This window comes from Heterodontus francisci, chromosome 39 (genome assembly GCF_036365525.1).
Source record: "Heterodontus francisci isolate sHetFra1 chromosome 39, sHetFra1.hap1, whole genome shotgun sequence".
Classification (NCBI taxonomy): Eukaryota; Metazoa; Chordata; class Chondrichthyes; order Heterodontiformes; family Heterodontidae; genus Heterodontus; species Heterodontus francisci.
In genome coordinates, this window is record NC_090409.1 from 19525537 (window position 1) to 19547739 (window position 22203).

General features: G+C 43.4%; 1 protein-coding gene across 2 annotated transcripts; it reads right to left on the minus strand.

Moving 5' to 3' along the window:
* Window positions 1–256: 256 nt before the first annotated feature.
* LOC137352697 (myelin-associated glycoprotein-like) lies at window positions 257–20171 on the minus strand. 2 transcript variants are annotated; one of them, XR_010969761.1, is made up of 8 exons: window positions 19940–20171; window positions 18682–19038; window positions 16115–16438; window positions 13852–14112; window positions 12551–12811; window positions 3410–3503; window positions 2576–2621; window positions 257–1245 (listed from the first exon to the last, which is right to left on the minus strand). XR_010969761.1 is itself a non-coding variant. In XM_068018425.1 (6 exons), coding segments are annotated over exons 1-6 (1254 nt in total). In that variant the 5' UTR covers window positions 19989–20171; the 3' UTR covers window positions 3409–3501. The 2 variants fall into 2 exon arrangements, 1 of the variants encoding a protein (XP_067874526.1); XM_068018425.1 differs by lacking the exons at window positions 257–1245; window positions 2576–2621 and having other exon boundaries at window positions 3409–3503.
* Between the last annotated feature and the right edge of the window lie 2032 nt (window positions 20172–22203).

The following is a 22203-nucleotide window of genomic DNA, read 5'->3' on the forward strand; positions in this document are numbered from 1 at the left end:
CCCAGCATGTAATGGACTACACTTATTTCCATATGATATTTAGCAGGAGTTGAAATATTCACCAACAATTTCTGTTAAGAGCGATTTCGATCTTCTGCCAAAAAACGAGGCAATCAGTTCCAGAAAATGTACACGTTTAGTTCTTTGTACATTCGTGAAGTGTATATTTTATTTCCTGATCTATGTTAAAAGGCTGGTTTTATATTTACTGTTCTTTAACAGGCTTTGTTTGAATTTTTAAAGGAATTTAAAGAGGTTTAGTGAACATTTCGCCAGTTTATTTAGATATACCATGGAATATGTTAATGGGTGTTCAAAGACTAACATTGTATCAGATCCTTGTTTTATAGTCTTATCTTCAACCTTTACTTCGGAGATTACCAAGAAGGAAACTGTTTTCCAATGGAAGAAGGACGGATGCACTGACCCACAACCCACCCATAGAGCGTGAATGCTTTCCGCCTTTACCCAGATTTATTTACTCTCTTTCTCTTCAGAAGACGCTGAAACGTGTTGGATCATTTTTCACGCCTTCTGCTTTGAGCTTTGACAATCAATATTCACAGTCAATAGAAGGTTGTGATGAGTTAGTTGTTTTCATCTAAACCAATGTTGCCACTGGATACATAACAGAATGGGGCTCTTGGCTTTTCCCTGCCCTGCAGCGTCAAGTATAACAATCCTACCACAGCTTTAAGTGAGATCAGCAATAATTCAAATTGCCCCATACAGAATTGGGTCAATGAGATGGTTTGATCAGATACGGAGCCATGTGATGAACAGGGTTTGATCCAAAGTATCAATCGTTTCTTATCACTATTCACTACTCCCTGAAAGCGGCCATGTGAACATCCAAAGCGGAGAGGACCAGGTTAGGGGCAAACTGGCCTCGTGCTTAACCTCACGATGAAGATTCGCATCGACAAAGTTGAAGATCCAGACAAGCAGTGGAGGAACCCGTCCTCAGTTAAGGATTCAAGTTATTCCTGCTTTTAATAGTTCCTTCTTTTCGAGAAAGAAACCGAAGCATTACGATTCAGAAAAGGCTGTCTCTGTATGTTCTGGTCCTTTTGAGCTAAATTTAAGATTTGCATATTCACTCATGTCCTTGCAACGCACATATCCATCCCCTGAATGAATAGCTGCAAAGTTCACACTGGCGTAATGAATTTCTTCGTTCTGCTCAGTCGAGTTGGATATCACTTCTCTGCCCTCATTGTCTGGCTCATTCTCAACGTGTTCCGCCTGCAACAGAAAGAACAAATGGGACAGATGCACCAGAAAAGGCGGTACACATTCACAAGGAACACATACTAGAGCTACACAACTTGAACTTGATGTCGATACACAGGGCACGTTGCACAAATGCCTGAATGACACGTAGTGCGATGCATAAAGAACACGCAGTACTGAGAGAGCAAGATGAATTTCCGCCTCTATTGGAATAGAACCAGTGTTGCGAAACATAAAATTCACAGAGGGAAAGTCTTCCTTACGTCTGCACACTTTGTGTTAGCTACATGTCATTATCGTTATCCTGGCGAGTGCAGATGCAGGTATATTTTCTGGCTACTGCCAGTAGGTGGCACGGCGGCTCCACTGGACTTGACGCGATCAAACAATCCTCACACAGGAGATCTATTGCGATGCATCACTAAACTGACTGGTCTTCAATGTAGCCTTAGAGTTCAGAACATATTGGAGTAGAAATCTATCAGGAATGGATAGATTGTTCATATTCTTCATCACCCCTCTTCATATTCAATTCCATTGCAATGCGATATGACCAGTTTTACACGACCGCCTCAGTTCTGCTCTCGGGTTTTATTTATTTATTTAGAGATACAGCATTGAAACAGGCCCTTCGGCCCACCGAGTCTGTGCCAACCAACAACCACCCATTTATGCTAACACTACAGTAATCCCATATTTCCTATCACCTCCCTACACTAGGGGCAATTTTCAACGGCCAATTTACCTATCACCTGCAAGTCTTTGGATGTGAGAGGAAACCGGAGCACCCGGCGAAAACCCACGCAGACACAGGGAGAACTTGCAAACTCCGCACAGGCAGTACCCAGAATTGAACCCGGGTCCCTGGAGCTGTGAGGCTGCGGTGCTAACCACTGCACCACTATGCCGCCCAACTGTTTTCAATTGTTCCCTGGAATCCAGTGGATATTGCTAATGCATGCACACTGGGTGCCAGTGGGCTACATGCTCAAAGTGTGCCTGAAACGAGGATGTTGAACAGTTGGGAAGGGATCACTCGACAGGGATTAGGCACCGGAGCACTGGCAGTTTTATTCAATTTAGTCTCGATGCTATTCATAGAGCAGCCACTGCTAGTTTGGCAAAGACCTGTGATTGAGCCTCTTAGACCAGGTGTAAGCTCAGACCACAAGGAGTTCTCTCTGAAAAAAACAGAGCAGGAATTTTAAAAGTCCTAGTCAATCCATTTGTTGCACATCACTTTGAGAAGTCTTGCTGATGCGAAAGGCGCTACATAAATGTACTAATTTCACACGGACACATCAGTGAGACCTGTTTCACTGAAGCTCCATTCATTAATTACCTTCTCTGTTCTCGAGTATCGTAGCACATCGTTACAGCGTTTTCTCCTGATAAAGACAGAGTGAAATAAATTTAAATTGCATGTATTCATTGAGTTGGTTGCTGATTAACACTCCCTGTAAACTTAATGATAGCATTTTTGTTAAAAGCACAAAGAGAAGATTGATTTCCTCTTTCATTGTTTGCATTGAAAACTGAATCTGCTCTATTGGCCCAGTAACAATTTCGCTGGAAACGAAAACGAGCAGAAAACTTCTAACTTTCCACTGGGGTACAAAGTGTCTGTGCGGTAGTTTCAAGTGGGCGATAGCCAATCACTAGTTCGTGTTGCACTCGACTTTCTTTTTTCATTTAAAGCTGCCTATTGGCTATCGCCCGTTTTGTGCTACCACTCGAAATCGCTTTATAGCGACTTTTCTACCATTGGAAGCAACGTGCAACTTGAGTGAAATCAACATGACTACCAGCCCAGAATGAAAATTTCACACCAATGTGTTAAGCATTTGTGAGCGAATATTCACACTGTTTCCCTTTGGACCAATGACTTAAAAAGGCCTGTGGGCAAAGGTCAATTCTCATCTGTACAGCTGACCAAACAGTTGAGCAAGGGCACAGGTAATAGATAAAACAAAGAGGTTTTATCCGTTCTGTGTTACATTCTGCCTCAAAGGTACATCCCTCTCTGTAGCGTGCAGGAGGTCGAAAAATATCGATCATCTGTTAATTATTGACAATTTAACATAGCATTTCCCCAATTGAATCCCACTAACAGGCATTGAATTAATTGATTGCAGGTAAGTTACAACAACAACTACAATTGAGAAACGTCACTTACTTTCTGAACTTCATGGCCACACAGATGACAACCAAAACAATAGTGATCAGACCTGCTGCTCCGATTCCTACAATCAATTTATAGTCTGGTCTTCCTAAATATCAGAACATGATGTTAGACAGAAAACATCGAACTGCAGCTGGCAATAATAAGTAGTAATTCCCATTTTGAGAGCAACTTTACTATATTTAAAAATATCTCTAAAGTTTGTAAACTGTATACAATCATGTAAGATTATATATAGCATTCTGTTGCTTTAGTATTATGTCCTATAATATTTCTAAATACCATATATAACGACAGGACCTGCCAAAACCCCAACCTCCAGCCACCGCGAAGGACAAGGTTTTCCAGCTGCATGTGAACATCACCTCCAAGTTTCTGTTCACCACCCTGATTGGGCACATCGCTCCGCTCCTTCATTCTTGATCGAACAGCACGATGGGAGCACCTTCAGCACACTGAACTACAGCCATTCTAGAAGAAGGCCCAGCATCACCTTCTCAAGGGCAAGTAGGGCTGAACAATAAATGCCGGTCTTTCCTGTGACGCTCAGCTCCATAGTTTAAATGAAAATATAAACCTGACTCTCCTTTTGGGGATCACTTATGCCATCTCTGGACATATTTTCTGAACACACGTTACTGCCGTGGAGCTTGGCCTGTCACATGCACACAGTGTGAAATTCCAGGAGGAAATTCTAGGGAGCTTTTTAAAGGCTGGCTACGTCGACTTGTGCATTTTACACTGTTGGTCAAAGTTATTATTATTGCCTTGGTTGTTTCATTTTTAAGGCAAAAAGCAGACGATTATCAGTGAAAAAGACGGTATGTCATCTATCCCTTTGTAAGTTTACTCACTGAAATACAAGCAGTAGTTACCTGGTAAATCGAGTTGCAAGCTGGAGAAAGTGACACCGTGTTTGTTTGCTCCATAACAAGATACATTGTGGTCAAGTCCCAGCTCCTTGCTCAGCGCAGGGACTCATCAGTTTTTCTCGAGCTGAATGTTTAATTCAATAGGTTGATGATCTCCTCCTCCAAACAGACACTAAAGGGGAACATCCCCAGCTCCTCAGTGAATTGTTAGCCCTCCTTACTTCCTTGGTACTCAAGGTTAACCCTAAAAGGCCCAGATTATGAAATCCCAAGTTGCATACTTAAGAACTACGTAAACTATGGTAAGCGGGAAATTGAGACTAAACGTATTGAGGCAATATTGCAATTACCCCTGCCCAGGAACGTGAAATCCCTCAGATCTTTTTTAGGACTTGTCAGATATTGGTGGAACCATATCGATGGCTTTGCCACCAAAGCCTCCCCACTGTCAGAGCTCCGAAAGAAAGATGCCCCATGACTGTGGAATGAACAACGCACTCAGGCTATTCTGGAACTGAAGCAAGCCCGAACCAAGGCTCTGGCCTTGAAAGTGTCAAATCCAGCCAGCCCCTGTGCTCTGGAGGTTGCCAAAACGGATTCTACCATCTCAGCGGTCCTCTTGCAGGAGTGCCAGGGAGACTCAGACCAGTCGCGTATGCATCCTGACTTCAAACCTCTGTAGAGCAAGGGTTTTATGCCTGTGAGTGACATCTTCTGGCGGTTTTCTGGGCGGTACAGTATTTTGGGTACATAATTGGACAGACCCCTTAATGGTCCTCACACAGCAGACACCCATTCAGCTGTTGCTGGATGGACAGATCATGGACGGTAACATTAGACAAAATGGTATAGCCCGACGGACTCTGATGTTGCAGGGTCGGCATATTGTCGTCAAGCGGATCAAAGCACCCACTTTTCTCACTGACAATCTCAGTTATAGCGGTAAGCCAAATGAATAACAGGTATTGACAGTGCATGATCCCAAGGGACCATATTTGCCAAATAAAAAAGAGTGGGATGTGAACCTGGCAATCAGGCGCTAAACTAAATTCTTTATGGGTCCTCCATAGTAGAGGATGGACAGAGCAAAACAGGATGTGGCATCTATTCAGAAGAGTATCAAGGTACACCGCTAGCAGAGATAGTTTTAAAACAGCCAGCTAAAATGTGAGCTCAGACTGCCGAGTTAGCAGCGGCAGTGTATGTGGTCAGCCACCACGGCAGATTTCCCCCACCAGTAGATTTATATTCGGACAGCATGCATGAATGCAACAGTTTGACTAATTTCCTGCCCTTGTGGGAAGCAAGAGGATTTGTATCAGCGGACGGCAAATCTCTACCATCTGCGCCCCTCTTAAAACACATTATACATTCAGCCCAAGGACAAGAATATGGTATAATAAAAGTGAAAGCACACCATAAATCTTCCCCAACTGGGAACATACGAGCAGACGAATTGGTAAAGCAAGGCGCCCGAGACGGGGAGCCAACTCCCAGTGGATGAGCAAGTAAACACAGTCACTGTCAATCAGACTAGGGCTGAGGACCTTTTACAGGCCCAAGGTATGGATAATGATTGAAAACAAATCCGAGATGGATCATTCCCTGCATTATGTAACAAATGGAGAGCTAAGATACACATTTAGGACATACTGGTCCTTATGGACGGGCGGTACATGGTGCCAACCCAAGACCGCAATCAGGTAATATACCAATGCCATGATATCCAGGGGCACCAAGGAGTAGAAACTACAATGGAGCGAATTAAAAGCTTGCGTTGGTGGCCTAACATTGACAGGGATGTAAATCACTATGTGGACAATTGTTCGGTGTGTGCCCAAAATAATCCTGATCATTATGCCAACAAGGGAAATCTTCGACACACGAGAACAGTAAATGGATCTTGGGCAAACTTACAAATAGATTATATAGGCCCTATGCCACCACGCAAGGGGGGATATAAGTACATCCTGGCCATCATTGACACTTTCAGTAAGTGGGTCAAAGCCTTCCCCACTAGAACTAATGCGGCTAAAATAACGGCCGACATACTGGTGCAGCAAGTATTTACCAGAAGGGGACTCCCGCGCAGTGTTGAGTCCGACCAGGGTACCCATTTTACCGCCCAGGTCATGCAAAATGTAATGGCCCTTTTGGGCATAAATGAGAAATTCCACATAGCTTAACATCTGCAATCTAGTGGTATAGTAGAAAAGATAAATAGAACCTTGAAAGGCATGATCCAGAAGACCGTCCAACAGAAAAATTCAACATGGAATGTGGTCCTACCCTTTGCCGTAATGCTGAGATCAAGCTCAACAGCTTTTCCCCCATGTTCTGATGGTAGGCCGTCCCATGAGAGGAATTGAAACCCTCCTGGGACTCGACCTGTCCCATCCTGTACTAACAGCTCTCAGTCATGAGAAAGCCATGCAACAGTTATTGGACAATGTCTAGGCTGCACAAACGGCCACCACGGTCAAAATGGGATGGAAGAAGAAATGTACTGAGGCATATTTCGACGGCAAGGTGAAGCCTGTCGAATATGAAATAGGAGAGAAAGTTATGCTCCAGGTCCACCAGCCGGGCACATTTCTGTCCCCTAAGTATTTCGGCCCCCACTCCATCGTGGGCAAAGCAAGTCCCTCGCTGTACAAAGTCCTAATGAACTCTGGGAAGACCGGATGTTATCGTGTAAACCAATTAAAATTGGTCAGCAAACAGAATAACCACCAGCAACATGTATTGCTGGACGCTTGCGAAGCATCATCTCCGGTCCCTATCCCTCTGCCATTGCCACAAGTGCCGCAAGTGGAGCAAGCTATAGGGAACGTTCAAGGGACCCAACAACAACAACCACCCCTGAATCGGGTCCACAGGTGAACAAGGCCTATCCAGATACCGATCTCCCCGACCTGGACTCGCTTATGGGGGAACAGGCGTTTAAATCGCCTGGGTGATGAAATTGAAATTAGCCAGGTTATTTGGCTATAATAAGAAACTGTAAATAAGAGCTGAAATTACTTTGTGTTTTACAGATTACAAGTGATTCGAAATGAAGCTGTTAATCGTGTTTGTGATGTGTGGACTGCTAAATACCAACGAACCAAGGTCTGACACGGCCCGCACTTTCAGAGAAAAGCTATATGGAAAGGTCGTAAAATTCGGAGAACACAAAGTGGTACCAACTCGTGATAGAAACATAGAAATTAGAAGCAGGAGCAGGCCATTCGGCCCTTCGAGTCTGCTTCGCCATTCATTATGATAATAGCTGATCATCCAACTCAGTAACCTGTTCCCGCTTCTGCCCCATATTCTTTGATCCCTATAGAAAATTATGCATTGGAAAGTAAGGAGCATCCATATCATGGGCCAATCCTGGGGCCATAACTGGATGGTGAGGCACCTGGTTCAGTATTCAACAGGTGTGTTGGCATTTAATTTGAACTAGCCATTAGTGTCCCATTGAACAGACAAGTGTGTATTAACTATCTCTCAGCATTTCCCAGTCTGATGTTCATTGAAGTGTCGGCTCAGGGCGACCAGATTCAGGATGAGCCTGGGAACCATAATACCTTGTCAATTGCCAACACCTCAACTAGTTGTATGCGTCTAGGGGGTGGGGGGGGGGTGGGGTAGTGTTTACCAAATGCGGATGTGCTGACCCCACGTCAGATCAGAAGAAACAGGATCAAACCTTGAACTCATCTCAACAGTCTAAGTGTGAAAGCACAATAACAAAAATCCAGTCGGAATGGTTACTGGAACCAGCCTCCCTGACGACCATAGCCGCTGCCACTACCATTCTGGCCATATTCCAAATGATGAATACAATCAACATAGAAACACCAAGAAACCCTGAAACGTGTCCCCATCTGGTGGACAGAGTGAATATAACATGGACCCAAGTGGCAGAATGGTGTCCAACCCAGATTAAGAATTTTTGCACCCAATTAACCCAAAGATTAGCCGAATGTGAGGTATGGAATGAGAAGACGTCAGAACCTGAAATCAAAAGCTGAAGGAAAAGGAGTATAGTCAATGATGTTGCAGCAGCCTGTGGGAATGGAATGTCCACTATTAACATCCTCGATTTAGAAAGTTTGGATAGTAAACTCAAAATCTTGACCCAGAAAATTAAGCAAGTCCCATGTGAGTTGAATGATAATGATAACCGAGATGCTGAAGATGGGTTGGCTGAAAAGCTGGCTGAAATCCAAATAGTTAAAATATTGGAGAAGCAGGCTAAAGCTATTAAACAAATTCTTAGGGGAAAATCGGACGACAATGCCAGACAGCAATATAGAACTCTGTGTAGTATCTATGGCAGTTGGATGTTAGAACAGCTATGGGAAAACCTTGAGTAGGCAAACCAAGGGACAGTTCCCTCTTTGATAAGTGACAAGCAATTAAAAAAAAGCTTGACCATTAGGGAAATGCACTCAGTGATATCAGGCTGTCAGCTTCGACATCTGACCAGGGTATGGCTCAATACGAATTGTGGAGGAACCATGGGCAAGGCTTTGGGCATGGTACTAGGACTCCCAATAGTCGCTACGTGTGGGATAGGGCTAAACGTCTCTCAGGTGGAAAATATAGGTATCATTAAACTAGGAATCTGGATGAGTTACAAGGATGTCCTGCCTTACACTGTGGAAAAGGAAGGGAAAATGATGGGTACCACACTGACCAAATGCCACCAAATAGACAAGATAGTTGTCTGCACCTACCTCATATACCTCAGTGAGTAAGCCCTATGTGGATTCAGACCAGACAGAGATCTGAATTGTACCCTGGAAGCCAGAGCCCACAAGATTGATTTTAAGTGGTCACTTAAAAGGGAAAAGGGGAGTATTGTGTTACCACCTCATTAAAGGAATACAAATATGGCATCCAGACTTGCCTGCTTGCACCACCCTTTGCTTTAAAGGCCAAATACCAGCCAGGATAGGCCAAATCGAGCTGGTCGGTAAACGTAAGAGGGAAGAAACTATGATTAATGTCACGGAAGAAATTAAACAGAGTTTAGAAAGGTATTTTGAAAATTGCAAAACGAACAGTAGACTTTTACCTCAGGATTTGCAACGGATCAAGAAACAGTTAGCTAAAACCCACCAGACATTTGTCAAAGACATTCAGAAAGCCGAGGAAACTGGGCAAAAGATTGAAATGATTAAAGTAACCAACAGTTGGGACGATATTTTGAATTGGGATACCAACATAGAGATACATCCATGGATACGAATTGCTTCCTACATGGTAATTATTGGTATGATTGTGATGTTGGTGGATCAAATATATAATATGATAATGTTGAAACGTTGGAAAGTTGAAATGGAAGGGAAGTTGAAATAGACTGGCATGTGTGAAAACGTGAACGAATGATAGATATGAGTAAATGTAACACGGCCTGGACTTGAATATCTGCTGTTGCGAGGTGGGGTATGATCTGGGCGCATTTATGATCCAATTCGCTAATGCTTAATGGATCAAAGGGTGGACTGTAGCTGGATGGCTAACAGCTAAGCATCTGCAGAGCATGAAGGGAAAAATAGCCAGCCTTGCACAAGCACGAGAACTGTGAGAAACGAACCCCGCTGAATAAGCTGTGTGTGAGATAAGATGTGCTGCAGATGAGACTGCTGGACGAGGACAGAAAGCAAGTATAAGGAGAGCACATGTATTTTGGTTTGATTTGCAACTAACACTAACTCCAGGTCATGGATGTACATGACTAAGGACATTCTCGGGGCTGGGAACATCTGGATAAAAAGAGGAGGCTAGGAGCCCCGAAAAGAAGAAGACTGCAGGACCATCGTGGAGGGTAACCAGGTCAGGAGTCAGTGAAGAGAACCCATCAAAGGGAGACTGATCACCTCGCCACGCAATGGATAGTATTTAAGTCCAAGCCGTGAGTCTTGTGATTTATTGTAACAAGTAACAGGTAGTTTCACAAGTGAAATAACGAGTACCTAAGCGATTTAAGTATCAATGAAAGTGTTTCTACGAAGTATCTCGTGCAGGTGTCTTTTGTCCGCCAGGTCAGCTGACACCCTAGTTTGAGGATCAACATCCTGTACACAAAACACAGGACATGTCCAACCCATCCAAGTGCCAGCCCATCAGTCTACTCTCAATTATCAGTGAAGTGATGGAAGGTGTCGACAATGCTATCAAATGGCACTTGCTCAACAATAACCTGCTCAGAGATGCTTAGATTGTGTTCAGCCAGTGCCACTCAGCTCCTGTACTCTTTACAGCCTTGGTTCAAACATGGACAAAAGAGCTGAACTCAAGACGTGAGGTGAGAGTGACTGCCCTTGACATCAAGGCAGCATTTGACCGAGTATGACATCAAGGAGCCCGAGCAAAACTGACGTCAATGGGAATCTGTGGGGAAAATCTCTGCTGCTTGGAGTCTTACCAAGCGATAAGGAAGATGGCTGTGGTTGTTGGAGATCAATAATCTCAGTCCCAGGTTATCACCGCAGGAATCTCACAGGGTAGTGTCCTAGGGCCAACCACCTTCAGCTGCTTCATCATGACCTTCTTTCAATCATAAGGACAGAAGTGGGGATGGTCACAGATGATTGCATAGTGTTCAGCACCATTCGCAATTCCTCATATACTGAAGCAGTCCATGTAGAAATGCAACAAAACCTGGACAATATCCAGGCTTGGGCTGATAAGTGGAACGTAACATTCACGCCACACAAGTGGCAAGCAATGACCATCTCCAACAAGAGAGAATCTAAATATATCCCCTTGACATTCAATGACTTTATGATCACTGAATCCCCACTATCAACATCCTGGGGGTTACCATTGACCAGAAACTGAACTGGAATAGCCATATAAATACCGTGTTTACAAGAGCAGGTAAGAGGCAAGGAATACGGCGGCGGGTAACTCACCTCCTCACTCCCCAAAGCCTGTCCACCATCTACAAGGCACTAGTCAGTGGTGTGATGGAATACTTTCCACTTGTCTGGATGGGTGCAGCTCCAACAACACGCACGAAGCTCGACACCATCCAGGACAAAGGAGCCCACTTGTTTGGCACTCCATTTACAAACATTCACTCCCTCCACCACCGACGCACAGTGGCAGCATCGTGTGCCATTTACAAGACGTACTGCAGCAACGCACCTAGTCTCCTTCGACAGCACCTTCCAAACCCGCGACCTCTACCAGCTAGAAGGACAAGGGCAGCAGATGCCTGGGAACTTCACCACCTGCAATTTCCCCTCCAAGCCACACACCATCTTGATTTCGAACTATATCTCCGTTCGTTCACTGTTGCTGGGTCAAAATCCTGCAACTCCCTTCCTAACAGCACTGTAGCTGTACCTAGCCAACATGGACTACACCGATTCAAGAAGGCAGCTCACCACCACTCTCTCAATGGCAATTAGGGATGGGCAATATATGCTGGCCTTGCCAGCGATGCCCACATCCCAGGAACGAATATTTAAAAACTTATAATTACTCTTCCGCATCAAAGTCGTGTCATTCAGTTTTCTGTATCGTATAGCGCTTATAGTTCAATGACCTCCTACAGAGCATTGTATTCCAGTTGAAAGATTTGTTCCACGGCACTACATTCAGATCTGTACCCACTGTGAAGCGTTGCAGGGAAAGTTACTGTTCATGTGCAAGGGAGCAGAGTTCCACATCGCATTCACATCTGCCTCACTGTGATGCCTTTCAGCACACCGTGCTGTTGGAAACATCTGAAGTAACAGTTCATTCTTACTCATGCATTGTCCATGCATTTGTATAAGTTGCCTCCCTGTTTGCCTGTCTTTCCTATCCTTTCTTGAATCAGTTGCAATCTAGAGGATGTCCGACATCGCTGCCAAAGATTGTTATGATCTCCTTGTAACTACTCTCTCTGGAAGCAAATATTCTATGTCTGGACCGAGTTAATTTCTCACCCTCTCCCCCTTCAGTCAGTTAAATCGACAAATTAATTTGTAGATCTGAATGCTAAAGTTTTGTTGGGAATTGAACAGAAATGCAAGTAATTATTGAAATAATTCCTCTTTCAAGGAAAATCCAATGACTCGTAAAGATAATATGTCCAAGAAATTGCTGTTTGTTCTAATAGTACACGAGTGCTTGAATCGTTAGTACGAATATTTTGAGCAGATATTTTAATGGATGAATTGGAACTTAAGGATTCAGAGATGAATATCGTGAAAAGATACTTATTAGTCATCGTGCGTGGTTACAAAGAAGAAAAATAGGGTTTCAGACTTACATTCCACAGTGATGTTCATCCAACTGCTCACAGTACCATGTTTATTTCTTGCCTCGCACTGGTAATCTCCATCATCCGCATATTTGATGTCAGCAAACATCTTTGTCACAACGTTTCCTGAATAGGAGTTGCTAATGGGCGCACCATCTTTCATCCATTGTAATCGAGATTCTGGTTTACTCTGCGTGATGCAGTATATCAGGAGGGAACTGCCCTCTCTTACTGTCAACGAGGAATTGATCTGTGGTTTTGAAGGTGAATCTGTCAAAGGGAAATAAAATCTTGAAGAAGAACTATGCTTATGGTATTTCGGTGTATTCCTTCAAATTATATATCACAGTTTGGTTTCATCTGCAAATACGGGAACTTTTGTGATAGTGCAAAATGAGTGATCGTGAATTGGACCCCATTTGACAACTGCTCGATTTCCGTTCCATTCAAGAGTGCGAAATGGAACGCCCATTCAATTTTACTTGCTCTGTGTCATAGGTGAAGTGCAATTTTCCCCCTTTTCCCCCAGTTCCTTATTTGTACATGTGATAAATCGCAGTGTCCCCAGCGAGGATCTCTGAATGACATCATGTCCTAATTCCTGTCAGTCTTAGACATTTCTATTGTTCAGACATATTCAACGCTACCTTCCCCATGGCATTACATGCCCTTTCTGTTGTAGGGAGCCTGTTATCTACTTAACAATTTGACAGGCAATGTGAAGACTGGTAATTATATGTCTGTGTGTGAATAAATATGGCAAGTAGCCATGAAGGGCTGAAGGGTCAATTGGGCTCCCAAACCCCATGGTGCAGAGGGTACACGCACTTCCATAAAACTGAAGTATCATGCCGTCTGTCATCTCAGAATTCAGGCCTCCGGTTACAACTCTCTGAAGCTATCAGGAGCAAGTTCCAGCTCTACACTAAAAGGTACCACCACACCAAAAGCTGCAGCCGCTTATGTTGCCATGCTGCTACTAGCATACATTACTAGTTTTCTTCTCAGTCGAAAATAAGGATTCATTAAAATTATAGGGGGTGAAAGTGAAACTTGAGGTAGCTACTTCGGGACTCCAGCAAGGGGACACCACTCTGAACATGCCTTCCATTATAGTCAACAGAAACCAAAATCAGGCGGGTGCAAAATGGGCGTCTGCTGCGCTCTTTTTTCACCCATGCGTTTGATAATTCATTTGGTATAAGACGCAATATTGTAATTCGCAATATATATTTTCATTCACTTCTGAAAAAAAATATGAAAACCAACGCAATATTTCTTTCCAAGTATTGATAGAATGCTATACTCACATTCTACAGTAATGTTTATGGAGTTCACTGATGTCCCGTGTTTATTTGCAGCATAACAGAAATATTGCCCTTCATCCTCAAAAGTAATGCTGGAAAATTCTGCCGTCAAAACATTGTTTGAGGACGAGTTGCTAAGAATGATACCGTGCTTTACCAATTCTAACCAGGACTCGGGGTTACTGTTTGTTGAACAGCGAATGAATGCAGATCTACCCAACAATATCACAGATGTCGAAGTGGGTACAGGCTCCGTTGGTGGATCTGCAAAAGAGGAGTGTAGCAGATCAAGGTTCATATATTTGGACGGTTATGGGCACGTTCATTTGCACTGCTTTGATGAACACATTTTTTAAAGCTGTCATTAGCTGCCGCGTGATATTCAGCAATAAATGAAGTAGTGAGAAAATTTCTACTTTGGTAGGAAGAATGGAAAAATAAATCTTTTTTTTATAGGTGAGAGACGAGGAACTGTTGGGATTCAAAGTGATTTGGTGTCTTTGTACACGAATCACAGGAAATTACAATGCAGGTACAACAAACAGTTAGGAAGGAAAATTTTGCATTAGTCTATATTGCAAGGGGTGGCCGCATAAGAGCAATGAAGTCTTCTGATAATGATCTAGGGTTTTGGTGAGGTCGCATCTACTGTACTGCATATATGTGCCTTAGATGGGGTGCAACAAAGGTTCAGTGGATTGGTTCCTGGGGTGAGAGGCTGTCCAGTGATGAAAGAGTGAGTAAATTAAGAATGAGCCTATATTCTCGAGTTAAGAAAAATAGGAAGTGTTCTTGGTGAAACGTATACAATTCTTACATGACTTGACACGGCAGAAGCTGAGAGGTTGTTTCGCCTGGCTGGAATGTCTAGAACTGGGCAGCATAGCATCAATATAAGGGACCGGCCATTTAGGAATGAGATGAGGGGAGATTTCTTCACTCAAAGGGTTATGACTCCTAAGAATTCTCTATCCTCAAGGGCTGTGAAGGCTCAGTCATTGAATATATTCAAGACTGAAATCGATAGAGATTTGACTCAATGTGACACAAGGGTTATTGAGATAAGGCGGGAAAGTGGATTTGATTTAGAAGTTCATCAATGACTTGATTAAATGACGGAGTAGGTTCGAAGGGCAATATGGCTCTTCTTTCTTATGTCCTTAGTTTTCTCCTAAATGTGAGCAGAGGTCAGAGAAGCGAGCTTTCAAACTCTGAAATCAGAATACTCAAGCATCTTTAGTCTGAAAGTTGAAGGACTCTGATAGTTTGTGAACCTTGAATTACAAGTTAACCTGCAATGGATGTCAAACTAAGATTGTATTGCATATTACGCAGCGCTAAGAAACAGAATAAATCTTCTTTCCATTTTAACTCATTATAGGTGCGGCACTTCAATATTGTCCTGTAAAGCTTCAGAAAGTGGTATGTAAATGCAAACTGTTTATTCAGTTTGCGTTCATCATTATTACTTTCCTCCTTCTCTCCTTTCTTTCTTCCCGCAACTCTGTTGCATCCTTAAAAAAAAGTTAGCAGATCGAATACAATATAGCCATAGAATATTAGATTCTATCTGTTTCAAATTTAGCAACAGGGTAAGGGCACCTAACAATCTGGAAGTATGCCTATTCTCAAACAGTGCTAGTGAGTAGTAGAACCTGCCAGTTTGATTGCAATAACAGGAACGAATGTTCTGGTAATAACATGATGATACCATCAACTACTGCTTGCAAGCAACTGCTCCATCCATGGCTGCCGTTTTCAACACTCATGTTTGGCTGCCTATGGCTATGTTGCCTTTGTTAGTTTCCTTGAAGGCAATGTGCTAAACTATTTGCCGCTAAACTGCTAGCTCTTCCATTATGTTGTAGACTGCAGCCAGTGTTGGAGAAGCATATTTTTCCTGCTCTCACTAGGCACTTATCATCATCTGAATTAATCCATCGGAATACTTACTCATAGAGCTCCTTTGTCGTTATTCTTAGTGGACTTGGCAGGAAAACTCAGCTGGTAATGCAATTGCTATCTGCTGACTGCAATTGGCACTCCACATATATTAGTGTCAGGTTGCAGAATCCTGAATACAGCTCCAAATGACACAAAGTACAGGGAAGGGCAAGCAGCTGCATTTTCAATAATAAGATTATTTTGTTCCTATTTATTTCCTCCTGCCTACAGATGCAGCGGATGAATTTCAATGTCCTGCTAAAGTACTTGCATTCCCAAGCTGAAATGCCTTTCACCGTCCAAGCAGACAGCCAATACTTACACTGAATGTCCAAAGTAACCATTTGCCGAATCCCGTGTGAGTGTTCGTTCAACAGAATCTCACAGCCAAGCATTTTCCCGTCATGGTGACGCAAGGCTGTGAATGTCAGCACAGCGGAAACTTCCTGTGATCCTTTCCAATCCGGATGATCAAAACCCGTGTCGATGTCTTTCGATTTACTGTCCGAAAGTGCAGCGCCAAAATTGGTGCCGTTAATCCACTTTAAATCAATTTTGGCATCAGGACAGCTCTGAACGAGTGAGCATGTTACAGTCACTAAATTTCCAGCAGTGATTTGTTCTGATACTGATATATTGGGCTTCTCTAAAAGATGAGAAGTAAAATACATGTTACCGTTTCTTTTCATGGAATTGTACTAATCTATAATAATGAATAGGACATGTGGGGAAATAGCGCCTTGATCCACTTTATCAATGAGCAAGGATTGTGTGTGCGTGTGTCGGAGGAGGGGATGGGGCATGGGGATGGGAGGGGGAGGGGTAGTGTATTGGAGTGGGGGTGGGGCGCGTGCTGCAGATTTCTACTCCCACCAAAAATCCTAAACAAGATATTGTGCCAACCTTAGGCGCAGTTACTCGAGGAAAACGTTCTGCTTTGCATAAAGAAATGCAAAATACTGCGGATTCTGGAAATCTGAAATCAAAACAGAAAGGGTTGGAAAAACTGAGCAGGGCTGGCAGAATCTGCAGCGGGAGAACTCTGAGTGCTGAAGAAGGGTCACTGACCTGTAACGTTAACTCTGCTTCTCTCTCCACAGATGCTGCCAGACCTGCTGGAATTTTCCAGCACTTTCTGTTTTTATTTCTGCTTTGCTTGGAAGGTCATGGACACACGATAATCAGAAGTAATGTTACTGCAATGTTTCTGAACTTAGTGACAACATGGCTGTGGCAGCAACTCTTACTGTTCTCTTTCTAAACTCACCCACACAATACCGCCATTGGAATATCACATCTCCAATATTTTGTTGACTTCATTCCTGGGGATTGGGTGAGGTCGTAGTGCAATGAATTCAAAATGATGATTAATTCAGTGTAAGGATTAACAGAGAGACATAAGAATGTTATTAGGCCAGTCCACCCTTCAAGCCCATTCGAACCCCCGGAACCTCAGGGGGGGGGGGGGAAAGACTCCATCCTTCCGCAGCTATAAGTGAAATGTAGGAAGGCTATTTGAGTCCTTTTTACATTGGAGGGACTCACCTCACAAAGCTGCCTTAACTTGAGCTAAATTGTGAAGATCACTCGGTTGGTGCGATGACAGAGGGAAATTATTGCATTTTTTGTATTCTCATGTGATGTGAGTATCGTTGGCTAGGCCAGCATTGGTTGTTCATCCCCAATTGCCCTTACAAAAGTGGTTATGAGCTGCCTTCTTGAACCGCTACAGTCCATGTGGTGTAGATACACCTACAGTACTGTTCGGGGGGAGTTACAGGTATTTAACCCAGTGACAGTAATGGAATGGCGATCTAATTTCAATTTAGGCGATTCGCATTTTAGCTTGGATGCACACATAGCTGTGTTGGTGAAGAGAACCAACTAATCTGTGTCTCATCATTGCTACAACTGATCGGCAATATTTCTCGTTAACACTTTGTGACTGAAATCGAACGTATTGCTTTGCACAACATAGACATCCGCCATCAGATGAGAAGGCCAATCCTCCTAACTGCTTACTGCCACGTTGTTGGAATTCGGGGCAACAGAATCAATTAAACCCTTATTCTCAAGCTTTGAAATGATTCGAATTGAAAACCTTAAATGGTGAGAGTGGTTATATCGTAGTCAGTATAATTGCGATTTTGCATATCTAAAGTCTGAGCGTTAAGTGTAGCAGCACTACAATAGCTATATCATGTGAACTGAACGTCTATCAATTGCTATTTTCTTTATTAGTTATAGTCTCTTTTTTATTCTCGCTGCTGTCCAATCTAACCAAGCTTTGATTTGGTGAGCAGAAGCCACTTAAATCAACTCGCCAAGTCTTCTTAGTCAGCACCATCCATACCCGTGACCTCTGCCACCTGGAAGGACAAGAGCAGCAGATGCAGGGGAACACCACCACCTGCAAGTTCCCCTTCAAGCCACACACCATCCTGACTTGGAACTATATCACCGTTCCTTCACTGCCCCTGTATCAAAATCCTGGAACTCCCTTCCGAACAGCACTGTGGATGTACCTACACCACACGGACTGCAGCGGTTCAAGAAGGCAGCTCACCACAACCTTCTCAAGGGCACTTAGGGATGGATAATAAATGCTGGCCTGGCCAGCGACGCCCACATTCCCTGAACGAATGAAAATAAGTGCACGCGGTAGTGTCGTATCTTTGTTATAGGATTAGTAATTCAGAATGAAATTTAGAGAATTCAGATTCATAAAACAATATCTTGTAGCAAGTGTGGAAGAAAGCCTACCAGTATCAATGCATAGGTAGAAACGGGAAATACATAGCGGCCCTGCTACTGGCGCACGAATCTTGAAAATTACACTTTCTCAATTGGAAAACATCACCGAATAAAACGTGAGAAATGAACACTCACCAACAACGGAAAGAAACACTGGGTCAGTGGGACTTCTTTTTCCATCAACTGTTGCTGTGATGTAATATTCACCTTGATCTTCATTCCTGATGGCAGATATCCACAAGGAGCAATCATTTGGATTTTCAGATGACATCATTCCACTGCGAGTTTGATAAGCAACGTCAACCGATAGTATATCTTTTGCATTGTAGATGATGGTGACACCTGGATCATTGGGATTAGACCCTCCCTTTAACCACATCCAATTCTTGCCAACCAATGGATGATGAAAATTACATGGAATTATCACACAGGAACCAATCAACACCGACAGTCTTTGAGGCATCTGCACAGACCATTTTCTGTCAAGAGCAGCTGAAGAAATAAATTTGAACCATGAAAAGCTTTAAAGGACAGAAACTTGTCACTCCAGTGTAAAATTGGACTTGTGCATCGAGCGTACAACTCGCCCGATTTTAACTTCCATTACAAATACCATTCCTGTGGTTTCTTTCACAGGTGGCCAATGTGCCACTTTTATGTCGAGGTGCAAGTTGAAATTTGACCGCCCTTGTCTTTATGTTAAATGTAACTGTTAAAAGAATCCTGGATGCATGTTAGTAAAAGGTGGACAATCACCGTGCAAAAAGGTTCGGAAGTAATTTTTCAAGAAATATGGCGGTTTTAACAACAACTTGAATTTACACAGGAACTGTGCAGTCTAAAACGACTTATCCCACATCGCAGACCTGGGGTTCTATTTTTAACTTGCTCTTGCTCCAAGTGAGTTTTGGAAAAGACAGATATTGGTGATCCTACAAAGCATGACAAGAATAATTGCTACTGTCAATAAAACCTCCACCTAAACCCTATCGACAAGCTCTGCCACCTCTGACACACATTAAACACTATTCACTGCGGTCTAACAAGCAGCCAAATCGGGTAAAGATTATCGACAAAGTAACGGGAAATTCGTCCGAGGCGGTTGTTTAATCCACCTTGGAAACACACACCTGGGAGAGGGAGAATAGCGAGGCCCTATCCGGCACAGAGAGTCTCTAGCAACTTTCTCCCAAAGGCCAGAGAGTTTTCACCGGCTTTCATCCCATAATCCACCGAATAAACGGCGGGGAATTGATAAATGACCCCAACCATGAAACTGTAACCGGACTGTTGATATAGTACCACTGCCCCCGCAACCCCCACCCCCACCACCCTCACCCCCGCCATTACTTCTGCTCGGTTGGTTTTTCGGAAGAAAATATCAGTAATTTACCTTCAGCAAACTGCAGGACGGCGAAGAAACCAATTCCCAAGAAGTTCATGAATTTCAGAATCCGACAAGAGTTTGTTCTCTTTCCCCTGATTTTGATATCACGGGGTCAGGCTGGGGAGATGACCAACGTGTCCGAGGTGACAGACGGTCAACCAGTTTGTACAATGTCAGTTCACTCTCTATGGACCGTGAACTGATGGTGCCTCCTCTAAATGCCGCAAAACCTCCCCCATACATACAACAGCGTCTATTGAGGAAATGTGCCAAGGGGGGATTGAAATGCAGAAGTGTGCCTGCAATTCCCCTTCTACTGTTGTTCTGGCAGTCGAAGTGCTGAGAAAGCAGTTCTGACTTCCTTTTTCACTGAGTCATGTGCCACATGCGCGGTGTAAATCTCAGGGAATATCCTCTTTCTACATTAATCTTCAAAATGATTTATGAAAGATATGTCAGGGATTCTGAAAGCCGAGTTTAGAAAACATGCAACAAATCAGCTTCATTTCCCTCTGGTACACTCGCTTTCACAAGCACGCCAAGTCTCTATTTCTAGTTGTGCTCTTTGTTGTGAAACCACCAATATTCAAATTGCCAACCGCTGCATCTCAGCGTCTCGCAATAACTCTGTGCAAGCAATATTGCTGACATGACACACACCAACTGTTCGATTAGATTCCATCTCACAACATACTTCCGGGTATTTGTTATTCCACAGATGACCACCGAAACGGCGTATTAGGCCTGTAATTCACTCCTGCAAATACGTTATTCTATAAATAAACCACTCCAACTCTGAGATTACACTTCTGCCTGTAATTCACTCCGGGATATCTGTCACACTGTATATAATCCACCTGTACCCTCGAGTAGATCCTAGCCTGTCGATGGCTTCCAGTATCTGTTACTAAGATCATAAGAAATAGGAGAAGGCCTCGACCATTTGGTCCTTCGAATCTGCTCGGTCATTCACTGAGATCGGCTGATCGTTTGCCTCAACTGCACCATTCTGCACTACCCCCATATCCTTTTATCTCTAGCATTCAAAAATATGTCGATCCCTGCCTTGAATATACTCAACGACTGAGAATCTGGGATAGAGAGTTGCAAAGTTTCACAACTCATACTGAAAAGTAATTCTCACCTCAGCTCACTCTGAAATGGCTGATCCCCTATTCTGAAACTGTAACCCCAAGTTCCAGACTCACTGGCCAGGAGAATCATCCTCCCAGTATGTACACTAGCAAGCCCCTTAAGCATTTTATGTTACAATGAAATCTTTTAAATAGAGGCCTTCTATTCTCTCCTAACAGGTCACTCCACTCATCACAAGAATCAGTATAGTGAACATCTGATCCACTCCCTCAAAGCCACCTTGATCTTGCCTTCGCTAAGAAAATCAGAGCTGTATACAGTACCCTTGGTGTACTCTCACTAAAGCTCTTTACACTTGCTGTTAGACTTCTTTACTCTCATATTCCAATCCATTTGTAATAAAGGCTAAGGTGTCATTGGCCTTCCTAAATGCTTGCTGTACCTACATGGTAACTTTCTGTGATTCCAACCTTTCTATGTTGGCTGGGATGGGGGTTGGGTTTACTCGTGGGGCACATTACAATTTTTGTTTTACATCGGGGGCTGGTGCGACAATTTCGGTAAGATAAAGGCATTAAAAACGTATCTTACTAAGAATCAAAGCAACTACAAATGTGTACTTTTGTGAAGAAGCTTTAAATGAGAATATTAATTCATAGATTTACTTTCTCGTCACTATATTGGATACTGATTTGCTGAGACACCTGGCACATTTTTTTGCTTGCACAAGTAGTCCATGTTTGTCTGCATGCTTGATGTCGCGATGCAGAGTATACTGGATATACTCCAGAGTATATTAGAACATTAGAACATTACAGCGCAGTACAGGCCCTTCGGCCCTCGATGTTGCGCCGACCATCTGACCTACACTATTCCATTTTCATCCATATGTCTATCCAATGACCACTTAAATGCCCTTAAAGTTGGCGAGTCTACTACTGTTGCAGGCAGGGCGTTCCCTCTCACTCCTCTCCACCACCTCTCTCTCTCCCTCTCTCTCTCCTCCCACCTCTTTCTCTCCCCCTCTCTCTGCCCTCTTTCTCTCCCTCCTCTCTCTTCCCATTCTCTCTCCACCACCTCTGTCTCCACCTTTCTCTTTCTCCCCCTCTATTTCCCCTCTCGCTTTACCCGCTCTCTCCCCCCATCACTTTCTCTACCCTCTCTACCTCTCTCTT